Raw genomic sequence first — 25,075 nt, forward strand, 5'->3', positions numbered from 1 at the left:
AGGAATTCTATTGTTTTTGATCTGTGAAATTAAAATTTTCTAAGATAGAAAATTAACCTAAAATAAAAACTGTACCTATTAATTTTAAACCTTAAGGTAGACACTGTATGATATAATGTGAAAAATGGAAAATTTAACCAATTATATTTATTTCTGTGAACTAAACACTTTTATTTTACCTATTTAATTTACAACAATAGCTGATTGACAAAGTCACTGTATTAAACTTACATATGCCCTGGTTATAGTTTTCAAATTTAGATTATATGACTATAAATACTACTTTCCTGTAAAATCATATTATAAAACTAACCAAATATAACTCTGAAAAGATGTCATTGATGTTGTGAATCTATTATCACAATTGCATCTTGAAACATCAAAATAATTTTAGAAAAAGACCTACTGGTTCACCTCGAGGCCCAGGTGGTCCTAGGACTGTGTTATCTTCTCCTGGATAACCCTATAGTGAAGATAATAATTTATAAAAAAACAAATTCATAAAATAACTTTTAAAATATGCAGCCTAATATTTTCTAATATGTTATGAAATATACCATCTGATTTTATCCTTTTTAAATAGAAACTTTTACTTATAAAACTTAGCATATGATATTTTATACAGTTGTAATTTGTGTATGATTCTCCTTCAAAGTGTCAGTCTGCTTTAATTACATAAAGAGCAACTTAAGAATTTTCTCAGCATCAGGTTCCAATAATATTATAAATCAAGAGGAGTACTATTGTAGTTGTTCTTAACTCATAAAACATTTTACTATAAATGTACTGTGGTCATTCAATCTAGAGTCTCACAATCTCTTTCAATAACTAATTAATTTTACTTTTACAAAGCTTTATAGATTGCAAAATACTTTAACACATTATTTCATCTCAATCTTGAAACAATCTATGGAAGACATTTTAATGATTTACTGAAATTTTCATTTCTTGTTATTTGTTTTTTTCTAGAATTTGCAATGTTTCCCAAGTTGAAAAATGTTTCTTTTATTCTTTCAAAATGTTTCCATGAATACTTTCAGAAAGAACAAATGAATTCAATGTTTAACTTTAGGATTGAAAGTCAATATGTGCGCATACACGCGTGCGCGCACACACACACGCACCTTTTCTCCCTTAGGTCCTGGCAATCCAGAAGGTCCTGGTTGACCTTGATGACCCTAACAAAAGGACAGGTAAGTAGACATTCTCCATATCATTTGTAGATGTTCCACTTAATATCACCAGGGATATGCCATTAGATATAGCACTATTTTGAAAGAAAAATAGGATTCACTCTATAGAGAGATGAGGCCTAAATATGTTAAAAAGATTTATCAAGGAGATTTCATCTTAATTTGTATATTCGGGATAACATCTTCATATAAATGTTTTCATGCAAATATATACTTTCTTATTTCCATAAGTAGAATTGCTTACTGTATATCCAGGAATTCCTGGTTCTCCATCAGGTCCCATCAATCCTAAATGTCCCTGAAAAATAAAGTAAATATCAGAAAGAAAACAGACAATTGTTTAAATCATTAAAGCTGTATTCTTATTATTTAAAATTTAGACTTTTCAAGGTATGAAATTGTACCTAGTCTGAAATGAGAAAACAAAAAATAATGCCTTAACTTTTGTCTTATTTTTCTTCTGAAAGAAGAAAAACTTTGGAAGTCCCCAACCTCCCGTCCCCCCACAAATGTCTTTTTGGTTTACTTCTGGTATAAACAACCTTAATCAGTTAAGAGAAATACTTTCATTGGTCAAAATCCTACAGGTTTCTAGCAAATTCTTGGAAATGTAGTTTGTATTTGTCTAAGTTTGTGGTAGATGTGCATCACGGAATATTCGAGAGTGAAGCCTGATAATTTCTTATATTGTCATTAAGGGATCAAGAAGAACTCTGTACTCACTGACAGTTTTAGATGCTTTGATGAACATTGTTTCAGCTCTGGTAAAAGTTGTTAAAATGAAAATGGTTGAAAACTTATGTGCAATAATCACCCTACGATTTCTCTTATTATTAATATTTTACAGATGGGGAAACCACACATATTAAAGGCTAATTAGTAAATGCCCCTAAACTACTGAAAAGACGGTCCAGACAATTAAAGAAAGCAAAAAGATCTTTAAAAATGTCCTTTCATAAAATCAAAAAGTTTCCACATTGTTCCTGTTTTGCATATCAAGTAGAAGATGAGTAAATTAAGACACAGAATAGGTATGTGACTAGCCAAATATTAACTAACCAGAAGTTCTAATCAATATAATCAGTCAGGATAATAAAAAAGGGGAGACAATATGATTATTTACCTAAAGAACTCACGAGAATCACCTAAATTAATTAACGTGGGTATAAAGTCAAAATATAAAAATAAACAGATTTCTTACACAGCACCAATAAGATGTAATTAAAAAAAGGATTACATTAAAAATAACAAAACTCTTAAGAAATTAAACATAACCCTAACAAGCAAGGTGTAAGAACAGAAATAAAGAAAATAACAAAGTTTTACTGAAGGATATTTAAGATTTGAGTATATATAAAGATATATGGTGTTTCTCTACTGAAAGATTCAATATTAGAGGAACTTGACAGGCTGATTCTTAAATTTACATGATAGAGAAAATCATTGTAAGAGCTGACCTCTTCTGAAAAATGATTTATGGAGTATTTGGTTCAAGAGATTGCAAAAGATTCTGTAAAAATGTAATAATTTAAATAATGTGGTATTAACCCAGAAACAGACTGATTCAGAGAAGAAAAGAGAAAATTAAAGAAAATAGAAAAAAGATAGAATATTTGAGAGTTTAGTTAACAGTGAGGGTAGCATTTCAGAAAAGTGGGAAATTGATTGTTTATTAAATGGTATTGAGACAACTGGTTATCAATTTGAAAAGAAGAAAATTAGTCCTTTATAATTAATATCATACCCAAAAACAAACAACTATGCTTTAAAGAGTTAAGAGTAAAAATAAAGCTATAAAAGTATTAGAAGAAGGATAGAGATGAATATTTTTATATACTTTAAGTATAGAATACATTTCTAACAAATAAAATAAAACCTAGAACTACATAGGAAAAGACCGACAAATTTGACTATGTAATAATTAAAATCTTCTGTACAGAAAAGATATATCATAAACAATATTAAAGGAAATAAAAGAAAAGGAAATAAATTTGTAATATATTTTATAACATATTTAATAAAATATATTAATAACTCCTAAAATATATAAGGAGCTATTACACATCAATAAGAAAAAGGCAACCTAATAGAAAAGCATGTAAAGCATGCATATAAACAGGCAACTTCCAAAGAAAAAAATACAAATTATTTAGCAGCAATCATGGAAATGTAAATACAAAGAAAATGAGACACATTTTTTTCAATTATCAGATTGGCAAACATCAAAAGAGTTAACATGAATATTGGTGAGAGAAATGTACATTTGGTGAAGTGCACATTTGGAAAGTAGTTCGGGAACATGTGTCAAAATTTAAAAAGTGAATATTCTTTTTAGAGAAAATCCAAAGTAGGAGCCTACTCTGAAGGCAATACACTTTGGGTAAATTAGTTCTTATGTTCATTAAAAATTATTCACATTATACAATATTGTTGAATGAATAAGTCAAAGACAAAAAAAATATTAGTAATTTAAATTAAAGAAAGTAAGAAAGACCTGGAGTAGTAAGATGACCGTAAGGGATGGAATGCTTAAAATGAGCCTCTGACAAACCTTCCTCAGACAACAGATGGGTTCTCCAGAAGGCCTTGGTGAAAAGTCTACCATTTGTAACATTTAAATGGAGACTAGGAAATACACATGCATTTTATAAATAAGTTTATGAAACATGAAAAAACTAAATTGGATAATCTCTTAATATTTGTATCTCTCATGCTGTGACTTTCTGAACAGGTCCAAATATATTAGCAATATAATTTTGATATTATAGGTTCAGAAGTATCACGTTACCTTTGTTTCTAACATCGTGCAAAGTTCATGCTCAAAATTAAGTATTATTAGATGTTATGGAGACATCGCAATTGGTTAGAAAAATAATCTCTAGATAAGCACGTGGAGTACAAGCATATAAAGAAAACCTATTTTCAAGTAAACCTAGTTTTCAAAGCAATTTGTCAACCATGACAGCACAGTTTTATGCAGATATTAAATCCTGATTTTAAGTGCAAGGCGTTTAAACTTTCCTACTTAGGTTAAGAGTTATAATCTGATATTTTTAAACCTCATTTCATATTTTATTTCCATTTTGAGTTTTTTCCCCTTTCCTTTTTCATGTCCAGAAACCACTAAGCCATTTAAGTACTGTGGAATGCTTACAATTCTCCACATCCCATGGAGATAGATTATTTTCAATGGAACTATTGCTTTCTCTGTAAAATTAATCAAGGGACGAAGCTTTAAGGACATGGATGCATTTCTTTTCCATCCACAGTGAACTCAATTCTGGAAACAAATCAAATACTAACCACAGCACCTCTAGTTCCTCTGGCACCTTTAGGACCACTTTCCCCAATTTGTCCAGGAGCACCTCTGCTTCCAATTTCTCCTGTGGGCCCTATTTGTCCTTTATCACCCTGTGGATGTCATTAATAAGAAAAAAGTAAGAAAAAACCAAATTTATACTTAGGTTAACTATATAATATACCTGAATGACTCCAGAAGATATTCTGTAAGTAAAATTCTATAACTAGTAACTTTGCTGGCTATTATAACATACCATCACCAAATAGGTTATCTTAAAAATATAATTAAAAGAAATTTTGGAAAAAGAAGTTAAAAGAATTTTGGCCAAACAAGCAAAGGAGACCTGGTACTTATGATGATTTATAAATAACCAAGTTTTCTATTTTGAAATTTATGTATGTGTATACATATATGTACGCATGCATGCATTCATATATTTACTGTAATTATGGGAAAACAAGAAGCCTCTTTCTACAGAGAACTTCAGTGCCACAAAGCTCTGTTAAATGCAAAAGGCTCTAGTGCACAGTTCTATATATTCGGGATGATCACTCACTGGTTTGAAGTTTGCCTTTAAAAATCTGTAACAGTTATATATCATCTCACATACTTCTGAAAACTAGTTACCTTCTGTTTTCCATTTGGCTGACCGATCATTCTCTAATACCAAAATATAGCTGCTCTTAAATAACATTAAGTGATATAATTCATTTTCTGTACATGGGAACCAACCTGTTCTATTATTGATATTCAAGTAAACACAAAGAAACACTAAACTGCAATCATAGTCAATCAGAAAATTTTTAGCATTCACCATAATTTATAGGCTTTCTCAAGGGTGCAGGATATTGTAAGGATTTCTATTGTCCCACTTATAGTGTTGATTTTGGCATAAAATTATATATGATAAAAAGAGACTTCAATATTTATGAGCAAGAATGGCAACTAAAATTTATTTAATTCATTTTTCTTTATTTTTTAATATCTCATACTGCCCCCAAATTATGAGAAAGATGAAGTAGTTGTATATTAGCAGAAATGATAAAATTGGACTTTGGAAACTAGAATATGTTGTGATTTGAAGTTATAGTAAATATATTCAGAACAATTGGATGTTAATGGGGAAATAATTTCTGTTTCACCAATACTCAGATGAATTATTGATCCCATATAAAAATAAATTTTTAATTATGATGTGCTAAAATTTTAAAAATATATCACTTTTTAAGTAAAATATAAAAGAAGCAAATAAAACATTCTTAATTTGTTTCTTAGTTAATGTGGAAAAATAAAATCAGTCGTTAACCTTTTCAATCAAGAAAAACACATTAATAACAAACCCAGAAATAATTCTAGTCATATTCCTTTCTCTTAAACATTTTACTAAAGTTGCTACTAAATAGAGCAAATGGTATAGTATTTTCCTTTTCTCTCTTTTCCAGCCTATGGTCTACTAAACAGTTTTTGGCAAAGAGGAGAAGGAAAGGCAAAGATCTTTTTGGAAACCATAAAGTTGAAAATTTGCCTTCAAATAATTAAGGTGATAAGTACATCTAAGAGAAATTAAATATTAATTTATACAAATGTCCTCTTTTAAGCCAGGTGTATATTTATTACTTTATATATAGTGCAAACAAAAAGACCACCGCATTCTATGGAGCACTGGGCACATCAGAAGAAAGAAAACCAACATAAAAAGTTGTAAAAAAAGTTTACCTTTTTTCCTGGACGACCTCTTTGTCCCAGAAGTCCCATGATTCCTTCAGGTCCCTGAATATTCAATATAAAAAATAAATAAATTATTAAAGAAAGTATTGGAATGTTTAAATAGTTATATGACAAAATCACTGAATTGAATACTAAGTGAAAATAAGAGTTACTTTTCCACAATACTATGTTTGTGTGATTATTTAAAAAGAGGTCATGATGATTTAGAAGCACAGCTGTTACTAGTAAGTAAAATTCACATACACAGACTGGCTAAGATAGACAAAATTGAACAGTTCTTTATTATAGGAAGAAAATTACTGGGTTTCAGTATACCCATTTTAATTAGCAAGAATATAATTAAAGTAGATCCAAACATATCCATTTCAGCACTTCTATGAGCTGCTGTACATTCAACATCTTGTTGAATGTATAGGATTACAAAATATATCTAATCGTAGTGAGAGAGAATTTCAAAATCTCATTGGAGTAGAGAATTAAAGAAATATTCTTCGATAGGAGAAGAAAAAAAAGGAAGAAAATACATGGAGAAAAAGGAGGTAGTCGTATCGAACTGTTTAAAACAATATTTTCATTTTAATCTAGTTTAGATATAAGTAGAAACAATATAAACTTTTTTTTTTAAGTAAAATGTGACTAAAATATTTTAGATGCCATGTGAATTTGCAGGTCAGTAATGGTCAGGCTTAAAAGGGATTCACAGTAAGCCAGGTTGCAAGTTCTAAAATGGCTAATAATTAATCATAGCATTCTTTGCATCATTTGGAGATGAAAATGGAAATCTCAAATATGTGTCCCAAAGCTTGACAAACTCCAAAAATGAGGCAGACAAGAAATAAATTGTGGTTTACCACTGTGCTATGTAGGCTCTTGATAAATATTTGTTGAACGAATAAACAGATACCTAAGGAAATGACTCATAACCTATGCTCTTGAGCAAATGCTCTTCTAGCCCCAGAAAGTTGCTAAATTTAGAGGTCACAGCAGTTAAGTTCTATTGCTGTAATTCTAGCTGCATCCAGAGGTTGAAACGATAGTTGCAGTAACCTGACACTTTTTTGTGGCTAATATGAATTTAAAAAGAGGCTGATTGACTGTCACAGAGGTTAATGGTGTGAGATTTTAAAAGTCAAACTGCTCCAGTTTCATATTCTGGCTCTGCCACCTAACAGCTGTATGATCATAGGTAGATTATTTAATGTTTAAAGTCCTCAGTTTCCTGTTATATAATAGGGTTATAATACTATTTCTTGATAGGATTATTAATATTAAATGACATAATACATGTAAAGCTTAGAAAGGACTAGATTTTATACTGAAGAACCCAATAATGGATCTCAGATCATTTCGCTCAGTAAACTTGCACTTATTTGGAGAACTCATTATGTGTGAAAAAAGAGGTGCCTGTATTCTGCATTGAATTTTCTTTTGTCATTATTATCAGAAAGGTCTTCTGGGTTCTTCTATTCACATTTTTTCTCCTCTCTTCAAAGACAGATTGTTTTTCCTTTTTTTGGGGCGAGGGTGGGGGAGTATAAACTTCCATTGATATTAGGTTTGTTTATTATACTGCTTGTTCTCAAACACCCATGTAATATTTTGCTCCAAAATGTTGGCTATTAAAAGTTAATATGACTGCAACCATTTGTGTATTTAGAGATTCACAGGGAAGACTGAAAAAACAGCAACATCTTCTACAATGTGCGTGTTTTAATAGGTTTCTTCAATAATTACAGAAATAAGAATGTCTTTATATAAATGTCACACTGACAAAATAGTTGGCTTGATGTTCAGCCTACTCATAAAATAGAGGAAGGAGTTGTGATTTCCTACTGATTATTTTAAACTTTGTGGGAGTAGCTGTATTGTCTCAGAAGTAACACATCACATCTATTTTTAACAGTTTTATTGAGATATAATTCATGTACCACATTATGAATCTATTTAAAGTGTATAATTCAATGGTTTTTAGTATAATTACAGAATTCTACAACCATCCACATAATTTTAGAATATTTTCATCACCCCTAAAAGAGACACTTCCCATTTCTTCCCAACTCCCCTCACCCTCCCGCCCCCAACCCTAGGAAAGCACTGATCTACTTTCTGTCTCTGTAGATTTGCCTATTTGAGACATTTCATATAATATGTGATCTCTTATCACTGGCTTTCCTGACTAGGCATAATGTTTTCAAGGTTCATCAATGTTGTAACATATATCAGTATATCATTCCTTTTCAATGCCAAATATAGTCCATTCGCACGAACATACGTTTATTAATAAACATTATTAATTCATCAGTTGATGACCATTTGGATTGTTTCTACTTTTGGGCTATCATAAATAATGCCTCTATAAAAATTCATGCACAAGCTTTTATATGAATCCTGTTTTTAAATTCTCTTGAGTATACATTTAGGATTAGAATTGCTGGGTCATACTGTCTCTCTCTGTTTAACATTTTGAGAAACTGCCAAATTGATTAACAAAGTAGTTGCACTGTTTTATATCCCACCAGCGATGTATAAGGGTTCCAATTTCTTTACAACTTCATCAACACTTGTTATTTATTTATATTTTAAATAACCACCCTAGTGGATGTGATGTGGTATCTCATTGTGGTTTTTATTTGCATTTTCCTAATAGTGAAAGATATTCAGCATTTTTTTCATGTGCTTATTGGTCAACTGCTTATCTTCTTTGGAGAAATATCTTTAAATATTTTGCTCATTTTTTAAAAAAATATTACTTTGCTCATTTTTAAACTGGGTTATTTACCTTTTTATTATTGAGCTATAAGAGTTTTTTTTTATATATATTCTGGATAAAGTACCTTTATATATATGATTTGCAAATATTTTCTCCCATTCTGTGGATGTCTTTTTGCTGTCTTGATGGTGTTCTGTGAAGCATAAGACTATTGATTTTAATGAAGTACGATTTATCTATTTTTCCTTTTGTCACATACTTTTGGTGCTATCTAAGAAAACATAACCCAAGGTCATGAAGGTTTATTCCTATGTTTTCTTCCAAGACATTTATAGTTTTAGTTCTTACATTTAGGTCTAATACCCATTTTGAGTTAATTTTGTGTGTAGTAAAGGAAGGGTCAAACATTCTTTTGCATGTGAGTATCGAGTTGTTGAGGTACTATTTTTTTTCAACAAAGACCATTCTTTCTATGTTGAATTGTCTTGGTACATAATATGTTTTTGTAATTCAAATTTATTTTGTTCTATTTATTTCCCAGAATTTATTTTATCCCTTGAGATGGCCAATAACGCTAGCTATTATTAAAGTTTGGAAGTTATAGAATGATTCCCTTTAAATACTATGTTCTTCTGCTTGAAACCTTTTTATGGCTTCTCATTATACTTTGAATAAAACTTAAACTTCTTGGCATTGTTTAAAAGGTCCTTCATGATCTGCTTCTTATCTATTTCTTCAAGCTCATCTCAAACAACTTTTTATTATTTACTATGATGCAGCTGTAATAACTTCTCTTTAGTTTTACAAAAATGCCTAGATTATTCCCACCTCCACATCTTGGCCCTTGCTTGTCCATAAACTTTGAAGGATCTCCCCAAGTTTTTTGCGTGACTGGTTCCTTTTCATTCTTTAGGTCTCAACTTAATCCTCACTTATCCAGAGAAGCCTTCTCTTATTGCCCTAGTGGAAAAAGCCTTCTCTAACTTGAACTAGTTGGCTTCCTTTTCCTTGACTAATTATTCTTTTTCATCACCCTATTTATTTCCATCATGCATTTATCACAACCTGCAATGATCTTGTCTATTGTTAGTTTCCTCCACAATATCATAAAATCTGAGACTGGGATTTCACTAATCTTGTTCCCCTTGTTATTTGCAATGCTTATCAGGGTTCTTAGTTCATATAAGGCACTCATAAACTTTGTTGAATTAGTGAATAAACAAATACATTTAATAGAGTCACAGTTTATAAGGGTAATTAAAAATTGGAAATATCTAAGCTAATACTTTTTTTAAAGCTATGGAACTTTTTCTTCTAAAGAAAGCCTATAGAGAAGCTAATATGTTACATTTTCATTCAAGGGTCTTTTAGGACTTAAGCAGGAATAGAAGGAACAGGAGGAGCCCATTCAGCATCCTTCCTGACACAATTTTCTTGGGATGTTCTGCATAGCTCCAACCCCTTTATTATATGTAATGTGTAAACTCAGAAACGAAAGAATGACTCACCCAGCAATGTACAGCTCTTTAGTGGTAGAGCAAGGGTTTGAACAATTCTTGCATAGTGGTCGTTGCAGGGTTCTTTCTATTTCTGAGTTGCTTTAAGGCGCAACTGTTCAGAACAAATAAGCCTAAGACCAAAGTCATATAAGAATCTTTCAGAGGATAAAGATTTAGGTTATTCTTTACTCCTTAATGTCACTGACCTCATATTTCCAAACTGATTAATTTTCAGGGTTTCCGAGGAAGCAGTTTCAGAAACAAGAGTCATGTATATCTTTTCATTCTTCTCTAACTACTGACATTACCCTCATCTTTCTGACTTTACTCTTAAGATCCTTAAAAGGCTTCTTAGAAACAGTGCTTTATTTTGTTTAACTTTCTCTTAAAATAGTCACCTTTACCTCATTTTATACCACCCTAAACACATAGGAAAAATCACACTTCAATAAATTTAAACAAGTTTTGTCCTAAAAGAATAAAACAAGACAATTTCATTTTACACATTCAATTTTGGAGTCCATAGTCACATCTATTTAGATCTTTGATACCACAGTGATAGATTTTTTTTTTTTTTTTTTTAGAAATGGATGACAGACCATACGTCAGGCAGATGTTTCTTCTCAGATGCTTCCAAACTCTTTTCTCATACAGAGTTATGCATTTAGACAACTGAACATTTTCGCACAGAATTCACACATAAAATAGACAATTTTTTCTTCTATTCAAAAAAGTCTACGTCTTGAATTTAAGAATTTGTTATTGATGGTCCTCTGCCTTATTTTTCAACCCAGATCTCATTTCTCAATCTTCTAGAAAGAAGAGTATCTCTTTACTTTAAAAAAGTTTAATTACTTTTTCTCACTTTCTTATTTAATTTTTAAGAATTTAAAGTAGCATCTTTGTGACACTGCCTAAGGAAGAATTTTTTAAAGTGCAAAAATAAATCCAACAGCAGTCTGTCTGATTAAGCAATAGTTCCTTGGATCATAAAATTCTTTTGAAAAAATATGCCATGGTATTTTTACAGAGTTTATGAGCTGAAAGGCATTTAAAATTCCAAGGAGAACAACAAAAAGAATAAAAAAGAAATGCACATGTGTTGTTACTAAAAAAGGCACCAAAGATGTGTACAAGGCAGGATTGTTCCTGGGAAAAATTATAAAGCAGATGAAATCTGTGTTTATCATTTTTCCATGCCTTCTTTTGAGCCCCTTTTTCATCAATCATCAACTGTCATGCTTCATCATCTCTATCTGGAATTTCTGGCTGTGTTATACTATGGCATGGTTAGGCCTTTCTGCTTCTTAGTTGTGTTCCCCGCCCTACCAACTTCTAGGTTTCTGCTAAAGAACTAGGCTAGTTGGTTGAAAAAAAAAAAATCCATGATAAAGTACTAGTTGTTAATAAACTTTGTGTATAGAAACAAATTTGATAAAAATTCTCAGGAGGATAACTACACTTCCTCGGCACTTGTTACTTGCCTTCTCTGTGGGTCCAGGCCTGATGAATCCTCTAAAAAAGATAAAAACTATCAAGAACCCTATAAAGGCAAAATATAAGCCCAAGGCTTGTTACCTCATGGAAAGTATGACTTAAAAACACAGAAGTCAGAAAATAAAGGAACTAGAGCCAGCCATGCCATCTGCTATATTACCATGTATAATAAGCTTGTTAGTTTTCTTGGAGTCTGTGTTTTGTCAGTTGTAAAATGGGGAATAATAAAACATTTATAGGTTATTGGAAGGATTCTATGACAGCATATAAGTGAAACTGTATTGCTCAGTGTCTGGACCAATGGTGTTTAAGATATTTTTTTTTAGGGGGGTAGCAGTGACTCCATAATGCTTTGTATTTGCTGTAGTGAAACATCCATCATAGTCTTCTAGCACTAGGAGGGCAAGACAGAGAAAAAATGAGCACTTCACAACTTCTGTAAAACTGGGGGGAAAAGACTCAATTTGCCAATGCTCAAATCCAGGTGACCCTTCTGTTTCATCCTCAATTTTCAAATGTCACTTTGAAATATGCTGATATAATTATCTATTATTTTAATTAAGAGGTGATATAGCGTCATTTTAATTATTGTCAAAAGAATTACAATCATGGGTACTTGATATGAATGGTGAGATGGACAGTTTGTGCTTCATTTATGGTATTTGTTGTAATCTTCCAGATAGAGTTTCCTCTTAAATTCTTGGAAATCTAATTGAGATAACTGGGGTAAGGACTATCATTGATAAGACATACAATGATTGGATGTCAGAAGCTGAAGGAAGAGAAACACATAGAAAAATGTGAAGACTCCAAATTTTGTTCATGACTACTTTGTTTACCAATCTTCTTGCATGATTGGTTTACTCATGATCACCCCTTCAGTCTTTACTAAGCCCCATGTAGAAATCTGGACCACAAAAGTACTGGACACTGTGGTTTATAGGAAGGAGTAAAGACAGAGCCTCTACTTTTGAAGAACTATGATCTCCCTGGGGGAAGAGACCTACAGGCTTTAAAGTTAACTTACAGTCTTTAAAAGGCTGAATAAGACTGCCGGGTCCAGAGCAAAGAGAAATCATTTTTTGGTAGAGTCACAAGTGATGACTCCAAAGTATGAAAATATCTTCAAAGGCAAGAATGTTTACAGAAATAAATAGAGAATAATCTTGGGGAGAATCCATATTTCAAGATATGAGATAAGGAAGAGGGAACAGTAAAGTAAAACAGTAAAATGACCAGTAAGAACTTATCTGGAAGAATGCAATGAACATCGTAAATGAAGCATTTAAGCAAGAGAGAAGCTGCTCTCATTATTTATTTACATCTTCCATTTCCCCTTAGATGAGAGAATTTATTCAATATAACAGAATTTCCTTTGAAGTAATACTATAATTTAAGATTAGACTTTAATAAATTATGCTTGCAAGAATTTTTATTTCATTTTGGATCTAGGATGTTACTCTATAAGAATAATGTCAGTTCCATAAATAAAAATCAGAAATTGTCAATCAAACCAAATTTAAGAAAACACAAAATATTCTCCTTCAAGCACTTTATCACAGAAGTTCCATAGCTGAGATGACATCATCATTCCTGACTTCAGGCCCTCCCCTGCCTGAAAGAAGGTGAAGTAGCAATTATCCATATATAAGACACCACTGTGAAATCTCACAACCTGAGAGTGAGTCTGAAGCACCTCCTGAGCCACAGAGACTAAGAAGGACCACATTAGAGACTAAGAGGAGAGGTTTCACTTTGATTGCATTGTTCTTTCCTCAGGCTAGCAGAGCACTACACTGAGTAGGACCCCTTGGCCTATCATTTCCTCAGTGGAAAAAGAGAACCCAAAGTGGACAATCAGCTCTCCCAGCACTGTGAAATGCCTCCAGGGTGGCCCATTCAGGTCTCACTTCATGAAGATCACTAGGGGAAATCTGGGGACTTAACCACTGGGGATCAGTCAGAGCCAGAGAAGAGGGCTGGGGTTCACAATAACTAGCACTCAGATCTTGGTAGACTGCATTCCTGTTTGCATCTTCTCCCGAGCAGAGATCCCAGCCAGTGAGTCTTCCCATCTATAGAGCTGAGCTAATGACCCTGTCTGGTCAGGGAGCTTGTTTGGCAGTTCTGTATGATTTGGAACCCCAGCCAAAGGATCATAGCTGCTGTGGTGTCCGTTATATGGCTCTGCCTGGGCAGGGAAGCAAATTTGCAATCATACCCAATATCTAGCAAATTTGCAACCATTATCAATCTTGCCCTGCTTGACCAGGATGCTGGGTCAGAGAATCTGGGCAGCTGTGGAGTCAAAACTAGAGCCCTACTCTGTCAGGGAGCCAAGATGATAGTCTTGACTAACTGTTAAGCATAGCCTCTGACCCCTCAAAACCAGGGAACCTGAAGAGTGACCCTGGGCAGCCTTGGAGCCCAGCCTATGGTACTACCCAGCTGCAGAGCCCAGCCAACAGCCCTATCCAGCAATAGAGTTTAGCCTACAATCCTGTCTAATTGCTAAACACAGGGAGCCCAGCCAGTGACCCTGTCCAAGTGCAGAGCATAGCCTGTGGCCCCACCCAACAAAGGAGCCCAGACAGTGACCCCACCTAACCACTGAGCACGGTCTCCAGCCCCAACCAACTGTGATATACAGCTGGAGGCCACACATGACTAGAGAACATGGCAAGCAGCCTCACGCAACATAGGAGCACAGCCAGTGGCCTAACCGATCATGAAGCACAGCCTGAAACTCTGCCCAAACTTGGTGCTGAGCTTGAAGATCTGTCCAACTGTGAAGCCATGCTTGTGGCTCCACCTGAACATGGAGTCCAGCCAGTGGCACCATTCATTTAGGGAGCACAGCCTGAGGCCCTGCCCAGTTGCAGAGTCCAATCAGTGATACTGCTTTTCCAGGAAATGTAGCCTGAGACCTCACCCTACCAGAGATAACAGTAGAGACCAACTAGGGACCCTGCCTGACCACTCAGTACAACTAGTATTCTGCTCTAACCAGGGTGCCTATTCAGTGTCCCCACTAGAATGTGGAGCCCAGTCAGGAGGCCAATTTAACTTCAGAGATCAGCCAACCCTACCTCTGCCTCAGAATATGAGTAGGGACCTCGCCCAACTGGAGACCCAAGTAGTAAGCTGTACTTGCCCACAAATGTTACCAGCTGACCCATCCAGTACCCCAAGCTAAGCAGACTGGTGACGCTCTCTCTCTGCCAAAACAAATCTGTAATGTCTGAAAGAGGAGACTGCTTATTCAAATGCTCAAATACCAAAGTAAGGATACAAGGATTATAAAGAATCAAGTAAATGTAACAATACCAAAAGAAAGTAATAAAGCTTCCTTGATTAGTCCTAAACTAATAACTGACACTGAAGAAATGGAAATCTATGAACTGTCCGACAAAGAATTCAGAATAATCCTCTTAAAGAAGTTCGGTGAACTATAAGACACACAGAAAACTAAATGAAATTAGGAAAACAATGCTTGAACAAGGTGAGAAGTTCGACAAAGTAATAGAAACCATAAAAAAATCCTAGAGGTGAACAATACAATGACTGAACCAAAGAATTCAAAAGAGAGCTTCAACAATGGACTTAAATAAGCGGAAGAAAAATATCAGTGAACTAGAAGGACAAGTCATTTGAAATCATCCAGAGGAATAAAAAAAAAAAAAAAGAAAGAAAAAAAGAAAAAGAGTGTAGAAAGCCTATGATATATAGAGGATAGTACCAAATTAAACTATATGCATTATGGGAATACCAGAAGGAGAAGAAAAAGAGAAAGGAGCAGAAAGTCTATTTAAAGATATAATAGCTGAAAATGTCACAAACTTGGGGAGATAAATAGACATCTAGATTCTTGAGGCACTAAGGGCCTGATATAGGTTGAATTTGAGAAGGGTTACTTTGAGACAGATTATAATTAAAGTGTCAAAAGTCAAAGTCAAAGAAAGAATTTTGAAAGTAGGAACAGAAAGTTACTCGTCACATACAAGAGATCCCCTCCTAAAACTACATGGAGTTTTCTCAGCAGAAACTTTGCAGTCCAGGAGACAATGAAATATCTTCAAAATATTGAAAGAAAAAAACCCTGTTACCCAAGAATACTATACCTTGCAAAGCTGTCCTTCAGAAACAAAGAGTGATAAAGACTTTTCCTCCTTCCAAAAAGCTAGAGTTTACCACCATTAAACCTGTCTCATAAGAAATGCTAAAGAATATTTTTCAAGATGAAATAAAAGGATATTACTAATGTAAAAATATACGAAAGCGTAAAACTCACTGGCAAAGATAAATATATATTCATATTCTCTAATACTATAATGATGATGTGCAAATCACAACTCTAGTTTAAAAGTTGAAAAACAAATGAATGAAATAACTATAACTACAATAATTTGGTACTGGTTACATAACATAAAAAGATATAAACTATAACATTAAATGTGAAATGTGAAAGAGGAGAAAGAAGTAAAAGTGTAAAGTTTCTGCATGCTATCAAAGTTGTTATCAGTTTGAAATAGGATGTTATATTTTATGTGAGTCACAAAGAAAAAACATGTAGTAGATATACAAAATTATGATAAAAGAGTCAAGGTATACTGCTACAAAAATTTGCAAAGTCAAAAAGGAAGGTAGCAAGAGAGGAAAGCAAGGAAGAAATGATTTACAAAAGTCAGCAATTAACAAAACAGCAATAAAAATCTCTAACTTGTCAATAATTGATTTAATCGTAAATGAATTAAATTCTCCAATCAAAAGTCCTAGAATGTCTGAATGGATAAAGCAACAAGACCCAATTACACACTGCCTACAAGAGGCTGACTTAAGTTTTATGAATACACAAAGACTGAGAGTAAAGGTATGGGAAAAGATATTTTAAGCAAAAGAAAGCAAGAATAGCTACACACATAAGATAAAATATACTTTAAACTAAAAGCAGTCACAAGAGAAAAAGAAAGTCATTATATAATAATGAAGGGGTCAATTAATGAATAATACATACTAATTATAAATATTTATGCACCAAACTTTGGAGCACCTAAGCATATAAAGTAAACACTAACAGAAATAAAAAGAGAAATAAAGAGCAATATAATAATAGTTGGGAACTTTAACACCTCTATCTAACAATGGCTAGATTATCCAGACAGAGAACCAATAAAGAAACTGATTTCGAACACTCCAGACCGAATAAACCTAACAGACAGATACAAAATATTCCACTGAACAGCAGAATACATATTCTTCTCAAGTTCACATAGGACATTTTCAAGGATAGATTATATGTAGGGCCATGATATAAGTTTCGACAAATTCAGGAAGATACAAATTATATCAAATATCTTTTCTGATCACAGTAAAATAAAACTAAAAATCAACAACAGGAGAAAAGCTGGAAAACTCACAAATGTATGGAAATCAAAAAACATTCTCAACCAATAGATTAAAAAAGAAATCAAAAGGGAAAGAAAAAATATCTTGAGACAAAAACACAACATACCAAAACTTATGAGATGCACTAAAACTGTTCTAAGTAGGAAGTTCATAGTTATAAATGCCTGTATCAAAAAAGGGAAAGATCTCAAATAAATAACTTAACTTTATACCTCAAAGAAGTAGAAGAAGAAGAACTAAGGCCAAAGTTAGCAGAAAGAAGGAAATGATAAAGATTAGGAAAGAAATAGGTAAAATAGAGACTGGAAAAACAATAGAAAAGATTAACAAAACTAAGAGTTGGTTTTTTGAAATGATAAACAAAAGTGACAAACTTTTAGCTAGACTTACCAAGAAAAAAGAGAGCACAAAAATTGAAAGAGGAGACATTATAAATAATGACACAGAAAAACAAATGATCATAAGAGACTACTATATACAGTGATTTTCCAACAAATTGGAAAACCTAAAAGAAATGGATACATTCCTGGACTCTTACTAACTACCAAGACTGAATCATGAAGAAATAGATAATCTGAATAGACAAATAAGGAATAAGGAGATTGAATCAGTAATGAGAAACCTCTCAACAAAGAAAAACCCAGGTTTCACTGATTAATTCTATCAAAAATTTAAAGAATTAATGTTAATCTTTCAAAAACTTCTTCGAAATTTTGAATAGAAGGGAATGCACCCAAGCTCATTTTATGAGGCCAGCTATACCCTGATAACAAAACCAGACAAGGACACTACAAGAAAAAAATTTGCAGGCCAGTACCCTCATAATAGATGCAAAAATCTTCAATAAAATATTAGCAGACCAAATTCAACAATACAGTTGAATCTTGAAAACTACAGGTTTGAAATGTGTGGGCCCACTTATATGCAGATTTTTTAAAATAAATATAAAGTCAGCCCTCTGTATCCCTGGGTTTTGCATCCAGGTATTCGATCAACCACAGGTCGAAACCAGTATTTTTGATCCATGATTGGGAATTCACAGATTCAGAGGGATGACTACACATTATTCTATGCGATTTTTTATAAGAGATTTGAGTATCCACAGGTTTTGGTATCTGTGGTGGGGAAAGGATTCCTGGAACAAATCCCCTGCGGATACTGAGGGACTGTAGTTAAGTTCTGGGAGAGTCAAAAGTTACATACAGATTTTCAGCTGTGCAAGAGGTTGGTGCCCTTACCATCCATATTGTTCAAGGGTCAACTGTATATTAAAAAAATCATACTCTATGATCAAGTGGGATTTATTTCAGGGATTCAAGTATGATTCAACATCTTAATCAATGTCATATACCACATTCATAGAATTAAAGATAAAACCATATAATCATCTCAATAGATGCAGAAAAAGCATTTGACAAAATTCAATGAACTTTTATGATAAAAACTCTCAATAAATTGGGTTTAGAAGAAATTAATCTTAACATAATAAAACCAAACATGACAAACCCACAGCTAACATCATACTCAAAAGTGAAAGGTTGAAGGCTTTTCTTTTAAGACTAGGAGCAAGACAAGGATGCCCACGCTCACCACTCCTCTCTAACACAGTACTAGATGTCCTAGCCAGAGTAATTAGGCATGAGAAAAAAAAAGGTATCTGAATTAGAAAGGAGAAAGTAAGTCTGTTTGTAGATAACATGATCTTAATATATAGAAAACCTTAAAGACTCCACCGAAAACTGTTAGAATTAATAAAGGATTTCAGTAAAGCTGTAGACAAAAAAAATCAACTTACAAAACCTCATCACATTTCCACACACTAATAACGAAAATGATCTGGAAAAGAAAACAATCTCATTAACGATAGCATCAAAAACAATAAAATACTTAGAAATAAATACAATCAAGGAGGTGAAATATCTCTCCACTGAAAACTATCAGACATTGATGAAAGAAATTGAAGATGACATAAATAAATGGAAAGAGATATCATGTTCACAGATAAAGAATTAATATTGCTAAAATGTCCAAAGTCATCTATAGATTCAATGCAATCCCTATCAAGATTCCAACAGCATTTTTTACAGAAATAGAAAAAAATAACACTAAAATTTGCATGGAACCACAAAAGACCCACAAAAGCCAAAACAATCTTGAGAAAGAAAAACAAAGCTGGAGGTATTATGCTTTCTAATTTCAAACTGTATCAATACAAAACTATATTAATCAAAACAGTATGGTACTGGCATTAAAACAGATATATAGACCAATGAAAAGGAATCAAGAGCCCAGAAATAAACTAATGCATACATTATCAACCAATATTTGAAAAACTATGGTGTATATTTTATATATATATAGTTTATAGATACAATGGAATATTATTTAGCTATATGAAGAAGGAAATTCTGCCATTTGCAACAACATGGATGGACCTTGAAGGTATTATGCTATGTGAAATAGGTCAGACAGAGAAAGACAAATACTGCATGATCTCACATATAAGTGTTATCTAAAAAAACTCAACTCATGGAAACAGAGATTATACAAATTTATATTAGGAGATAAATAAGTTATGGGAGATCTAATACACAACATAGTGATGACTGTATGCTTGAAGGTAGCTAAGAGAAAAAACCTTTATAATTCCCAGCACACACACACAAAAGGTAACTATTTTAGGTGGAGGATATGTTAACTAACCTTATTATGGTAATCATTCAGCGATATATACGTATATCAAATCATCACGTTATATACCTTAAACTTACATATTATGTGTCAATTATATCTCTATAAAGTAGAAGGAAAAAAAAAATAAAGTTAAATGGCTTATGTGACACATGGAAAAAGTGTCTTTCTTCCTTGGATGTTAGGTAGGCTGATAATCACTCCCTGGTTTGTCTCTCTTTCAAGCCACAGTTCCAACCTCCAATTACTCAGCAGATGAATAAGGGGGGCGGTGAGAGAGAGAGAGAGAGAGAGAGAGAGAGAGAGAGAGAGAGGGGGTGTGTGTGTGTGTGTGGGTGTGGGGGTGGGTGTGTGGCGTCTGAGTTCACTGAGTATTTGAAAATGAACCCAGCAGTACTCACCGGAGGGCCTATTAAACCAGGTCTACCCAAGGGCCCTGCAGTCCCTGGTAAGCCCATCTCTCCTTTTTCTCCATCTTCTCCAGGAAGTCCCCTTCCTCCTGGGTTCCCCTGTAATCCAGTAAAATTTTTTAAGAAAGGAAAAGTAGTGAAATACTTATATCACACAATAAGCAGATTTTTATTTAGAATATAATAATAGTTTTATGTAATACTTTAATGATTTAACAAAAATATCTATACATAATGTTAAAATATAATTTACCTTTAATCCATCTTTTCCTTGGAGACCTTCTTCTCCAGGAGCTCCTGGTTCACCCTATTTTGTAGCAGAAACAATAAGATTTATTATTTTGCTAAATAATTTTTTTTGCCCCTGGTATCTATAGAAAGTAGCAGGTTTGTGTACATTTATTCTTACTTCTATTTTATTTATAAGAAATATCAGACAGTATAATAAGCATGATTTAATTTTCCCAGAATAGCTCTGAAGATAATTTAAAGAGTCATAGTGTTGTAAATTCAAATATAAGATGGTCCCAGAATATGAATAACTTTTAGATAATAAAAGGTAACATATTCATTTGGTAACTCTGGAAATTTACACAGCTAGATCTGTGTTTCTGAGTTCAAGGACTGTTAAACACTGCATCTCACAAAACTATATAGTACCTTGCTGTATTGAATTGACATGGATTAATACAACTCAATTTAGTTAAATTCAGTGTACCTGATTTTTAGAGTTTGTGTTTTCTCTCTTACAGAGAAGCAAAAATGAAGTCCCTGGTACATCAAGAAGCTATCTCTAGATACAGAGCTTATAGAAATGATAGAGCCAGCCTTTATGAAGCTAAAAAGGTAGTACTTGCTCCCTTGCTACCCAAACTATTTAAAAGCACGTTAATCAGTGTGTCTTCACAGTTGTCCCACCATTGGCACTCCCATTACTCTGATCTCACACTTTCTGCTACTCTGCAAAAAACAAACAAACAAAAAAAACAAAACAACAACAACAACAACAAAAAACCAGGGAAAATGAAAAAGAAACTGGATGCAAAATATTTCTCCCTACTTTGAATTCTAGTAAAAAAAAAAAAAAGGTCACAAAATTATCTAGGGCACTCTTATATTGGGAAAAAAATTTACCACAGATCAAATTAAAGCCTGTCTACATTAGAATAACTTCTGTAAGCTATCTAATTACTGCTTCCAATTATTTCCTTGAATCTTGTTAACCTTGCATGACTAGTGTTCTGTTGCTGTTTTTTAAAACATAAATTAGATTTAAATAGTTTGTCTGTCTTGTTAGGTCAGGAAATATCCTGAGAGTTGATTGTGAGTATTTGTGAATTTCTTCTTAATGCTAACATTAATGACAATCACAGTGACTCCTCACATTTGCAAAGGGTTCTGCAGAGAACACCTGATTCTGAGTAAACGATGTATAAAGTTAGGACTCTAAATGCTATTAAATTACTATGTGGACAGAGTTTGGCATGTGGCTTTGAAATTATGGATTAAAGACAAAAATTTTTCTATAATGCACTAGAAAGGTTTATTATGCAATTTTTCAAGTCTTCAGGCTAAGTTTTGAGTCTCTGTAATAGGTGGGCAGTGCATTAAAATGGTTTCTAGTAGGTACTTACCGAAAACCCCAGTTTCTCAATGACTATTGCCCATTAGGCACTTACCCGTAACCCTGGTTCTCCCGCAACTCCAACACTGCCTGCAGGTCCAATATCTCCCTGAAGAAACAAAGGGGAAGAGTAAACTCTTTCCTGCTAAAACTGCATGTCTAATAATTATGGAAGGCATATCATGAGGATAGGGGCTCTAAAAACCACTTCTCATTTCTTTGCTCCAGATTAATTTATTGATACTTGGCCCCATTAGCTTTATCATTTGTATCCCTTCCCTCATATATAATCTATCTATATATATGTATATGATATATAACTTTATATTTTTTATATATCATAGATGTATATCTGTTATATACATGTTATTTGTATATATGTATAGAAATCTGTATACGTATATACAGATAATATTTTTCTGACCAATATTTTTTCTCATTTGAGAACACTTTCTGTTTTTTATGCTGTACTTCACCTGCTTTCAAGATGATTTTGCCAAAATGTGGCAAACAGTGGGGATTCAATCACGAAAGTTTGGAGAACTTCCCTTTTACTCTTTAGGAAGGTTACCTTTGCACCTGGCTCTCCTTGCAGACCAGATTCTCCTTCAATACCTGAAGGTCCCTAGAACAGAATGATTTGACACATGGTTTGTACACATTCTTTCACCAATTACAAAAAAGCAGTAACAATGTCATAAGATGGTGGTAATTTTTAGCCCAAGGTTGAGATATCTGTGTCCAGGAAAGGTTCTTTGATGTCTGCTCCTTTATAAACTTAATGGCACAAAACCAGATGATTTCTAGGACCTTTTTTTTTTTTTAATGGTTTAAATGCCAAAACAACATAACCTAAAATCAAGACTTTTAAGTCCAGTTTCTTTTAATTTTTTCCTCTCATCCTTTAATTCTTGGTCAAAGACAAACTACCTTCCATTTCCTCTTCTATTTTTCTATTCTCGGATTCTTACTATTCTATTTTTTTCCTTCCCATTCATTTCTGTTGAGCCCCTCAGAACTCACTTCCTTTAAAAATTCAGTTTTCTTTATTGGTTTTATAAAATATGCCACAAAAGAAGATAAATTTCTTCACACTATAAAACTATATCTGTCTATCTATGACATTTATTCTACTCTTTCCTTTTATGTTGGGTCCAGTTGGGAAGCTTTTGGTTCCTTTTACCTTGAAAACTTCTTGCAACCAGTGGCTATTTTTCTATTTTTTTGGAAAAAAAATTCATTTATTTTTATGTAAACATATACAATTATATCTTTGTATATTCAATAAAATATATATACACATATATACATATATATCAATCATCTCATCTGAATTTTTCTTTTTTTTCCCTCTCTCTCCTCTCTTCCTGTCCCCTACCCTCTGGAAACCACTAGTCCATTGTTCATGTCCATGAGTTTCTGTTTGTTCAGTGGCTATTTCTAGGCCTGGATCACCTACAATTGCTGTTGTACTTGGTTTTTTTTTGTTTGTTTTTATTTTGTCTCTTGGAGATATTTATCTTGTTTTTGAGCATGCTTTGCATTTCCCTCCCTGCTCTCCTTGCTCCCCTTTCTCTTCTTTTCTGTCCTTCTCTCTCTCTCACTCTAAGTGTGTGTAATGTATGTGTGTGTATATGCTATAAATGCTATACATACATATATTTATGTAGATGTACAATTATAAACAAACACATACATTATGTAGTCTATAATTCCCATGATTTTGGAATAGAGGGGTGTTTAAAGTATTAGCTCACAATACTACCTTGACCAAAAGTTTTCTGTTTGCTTTCTATATTTCAGAGATTCTTTAATAGTTCTGATTCATGGGTGATAAGCTTTTTAAAAATTATTACAGATTAAAACATTATTTATGTCATGTCAGATGAAAGGAAATCCAGTTTTCCATTTTGACTTAGCTTCTGCAATCATTTTCACTTTGCTTTTTTCAAAACAAAAACTACACACAGACACACACACGCACACACACATGATGGTACAGACAGACTTATAATAAAAAACCTCAGTCCCATTCCTCAGAGGCAACTATTTTATAAAACAGTTTTTGTTTTTAGACCTCTTAGCAGTTACTTCTTTAATTCAGAAGGTATACCTTTACTTCTTGATGTATCACCTTGATAAAGTTTAGTTCCATTATACTCTCTCTGTTTTACCATCATTTCACTAAGTTTTCATAGTTATGTTACTTAATTTTTTCTGTTGGTTACCTTTGTGACTTCTTTACTATTATGAGAGGCAATATAGTACAGTACTTGAGAGGAAGGACTATGAAGTAAGATTGCCTGGGTTGCTTCTCTGCCTCAGTAATTACAGAATTTAAAATTCCACTCTAAAATTAAAATTCTGTCTCGAGTGAGAATTCCAATTCTTTCAGTACTTCTATATCAAAATTGCTTTTAATATCATAGTCCTCTCCCAGTCCCTAATTTCTCCCAATCTGTCATCTCCTTTTGGCTTCTTTTACTCTTTTCTTGTGTTAAATTTGATAGCTGATATTCTGACCTCATATCTATTTTCTTATACCAATCTTGAATTAGCACTTAAATCATTTTTTCCATTTATATTCCCAGTTGAATATTGCTTGAAAAAATTACACACTTATGCAAAGTAGCACCATTACATGTTGAGAGGCACAGTGGCTAAGAGAATGGGTTATGGAAAGAGATTGTCTAAATTTAAATGTAGGCTCTACTACTACTACAAGCTATTGCTATTGAGTAAGTTACTTAACCATTTCATGTCTTAGTTTCCTCATCTGTAGAATGAGAGTAACAACTGCATCTATCTCATAGAGTGCTGTGATAATTCATTAATATGGCAAAGCATATAAATAAGCAAGTCACACAGAAAATGCTCTATAATTATTCGCTATTACTGTCCATTATTATTAATATAATGCAAATTCACAGTCTCCTACTTCAGTTTGACTTTTAGTAAGGTATACACGCTCTTTAACTTGTCTTTTGTCATTTCCCTTTTCCGTTATCCTCAACCA

The 25,075-nt window shown here is 33.0% G+C and overlaps 1 protein-coding gene across 2 annotated transcripts in view; it reads right to left on the minus strand.

Annotated features, from left to right (window-relative positions):
- Nucleotides 1–25,075, minus strand: part of COL24A1 (collagen type XXIV alpha 1 chain) — a 287,223-nt gene that overhangs the window by 72,490 nt on the left and 189,658 nt on the right. For both annotated transcript variants that reach the window (XM_025052104.1, XM_025052103.1), the window contains exons 34-42: nt 22,631–22,684; nt 22,115–22,168; nt 20,689–20,742; nt 20,427–20,534; nt 6,211–6,264; nt 4,497–4,604; nt 1,438–1,491; nt 1,125–1,178; nt 407–463 (exon numbers count right to left, since the gene is read on the minus strand). In XM_025052104.1, coding sequence (XP_024907872.1) covers nt 407–463; nt 1,125–1,178; nt 1,438–1,491; nt 4,497–4,604; nt 6,211–6,264; nt 20,427–20,534; nt 20,689–20,742; nt 22,115–22,168; nt 22,631–22,684 — 597 coding nt within the window. The remainder of the gene's footprint in view (nt 1–406; nt 464–1,124; nt 1,179–1,437; nt 1,492–4,496; nt 4,605–6,210; nt 6,265–20,426; nt 20,535–20,688; nt 20,743–22,114; nt 22,169–22,630; nt 22,685–25,075) is intronic.

Source organism: Pteropus alecto, unplaced genomic scaffold (genome assembly GCF_000325575.1).
Source record: "Pteropus alecto unplaced genomic scaffold, ASM32557v1 scaffold25, whole genome shotgun sequence".
Lineage (NCBI taxonomy): Eukaryota > Metazoa > Chordata > Mammalia > Chiroptera > Pteropodidae > Pteropus > Pteropus alecto.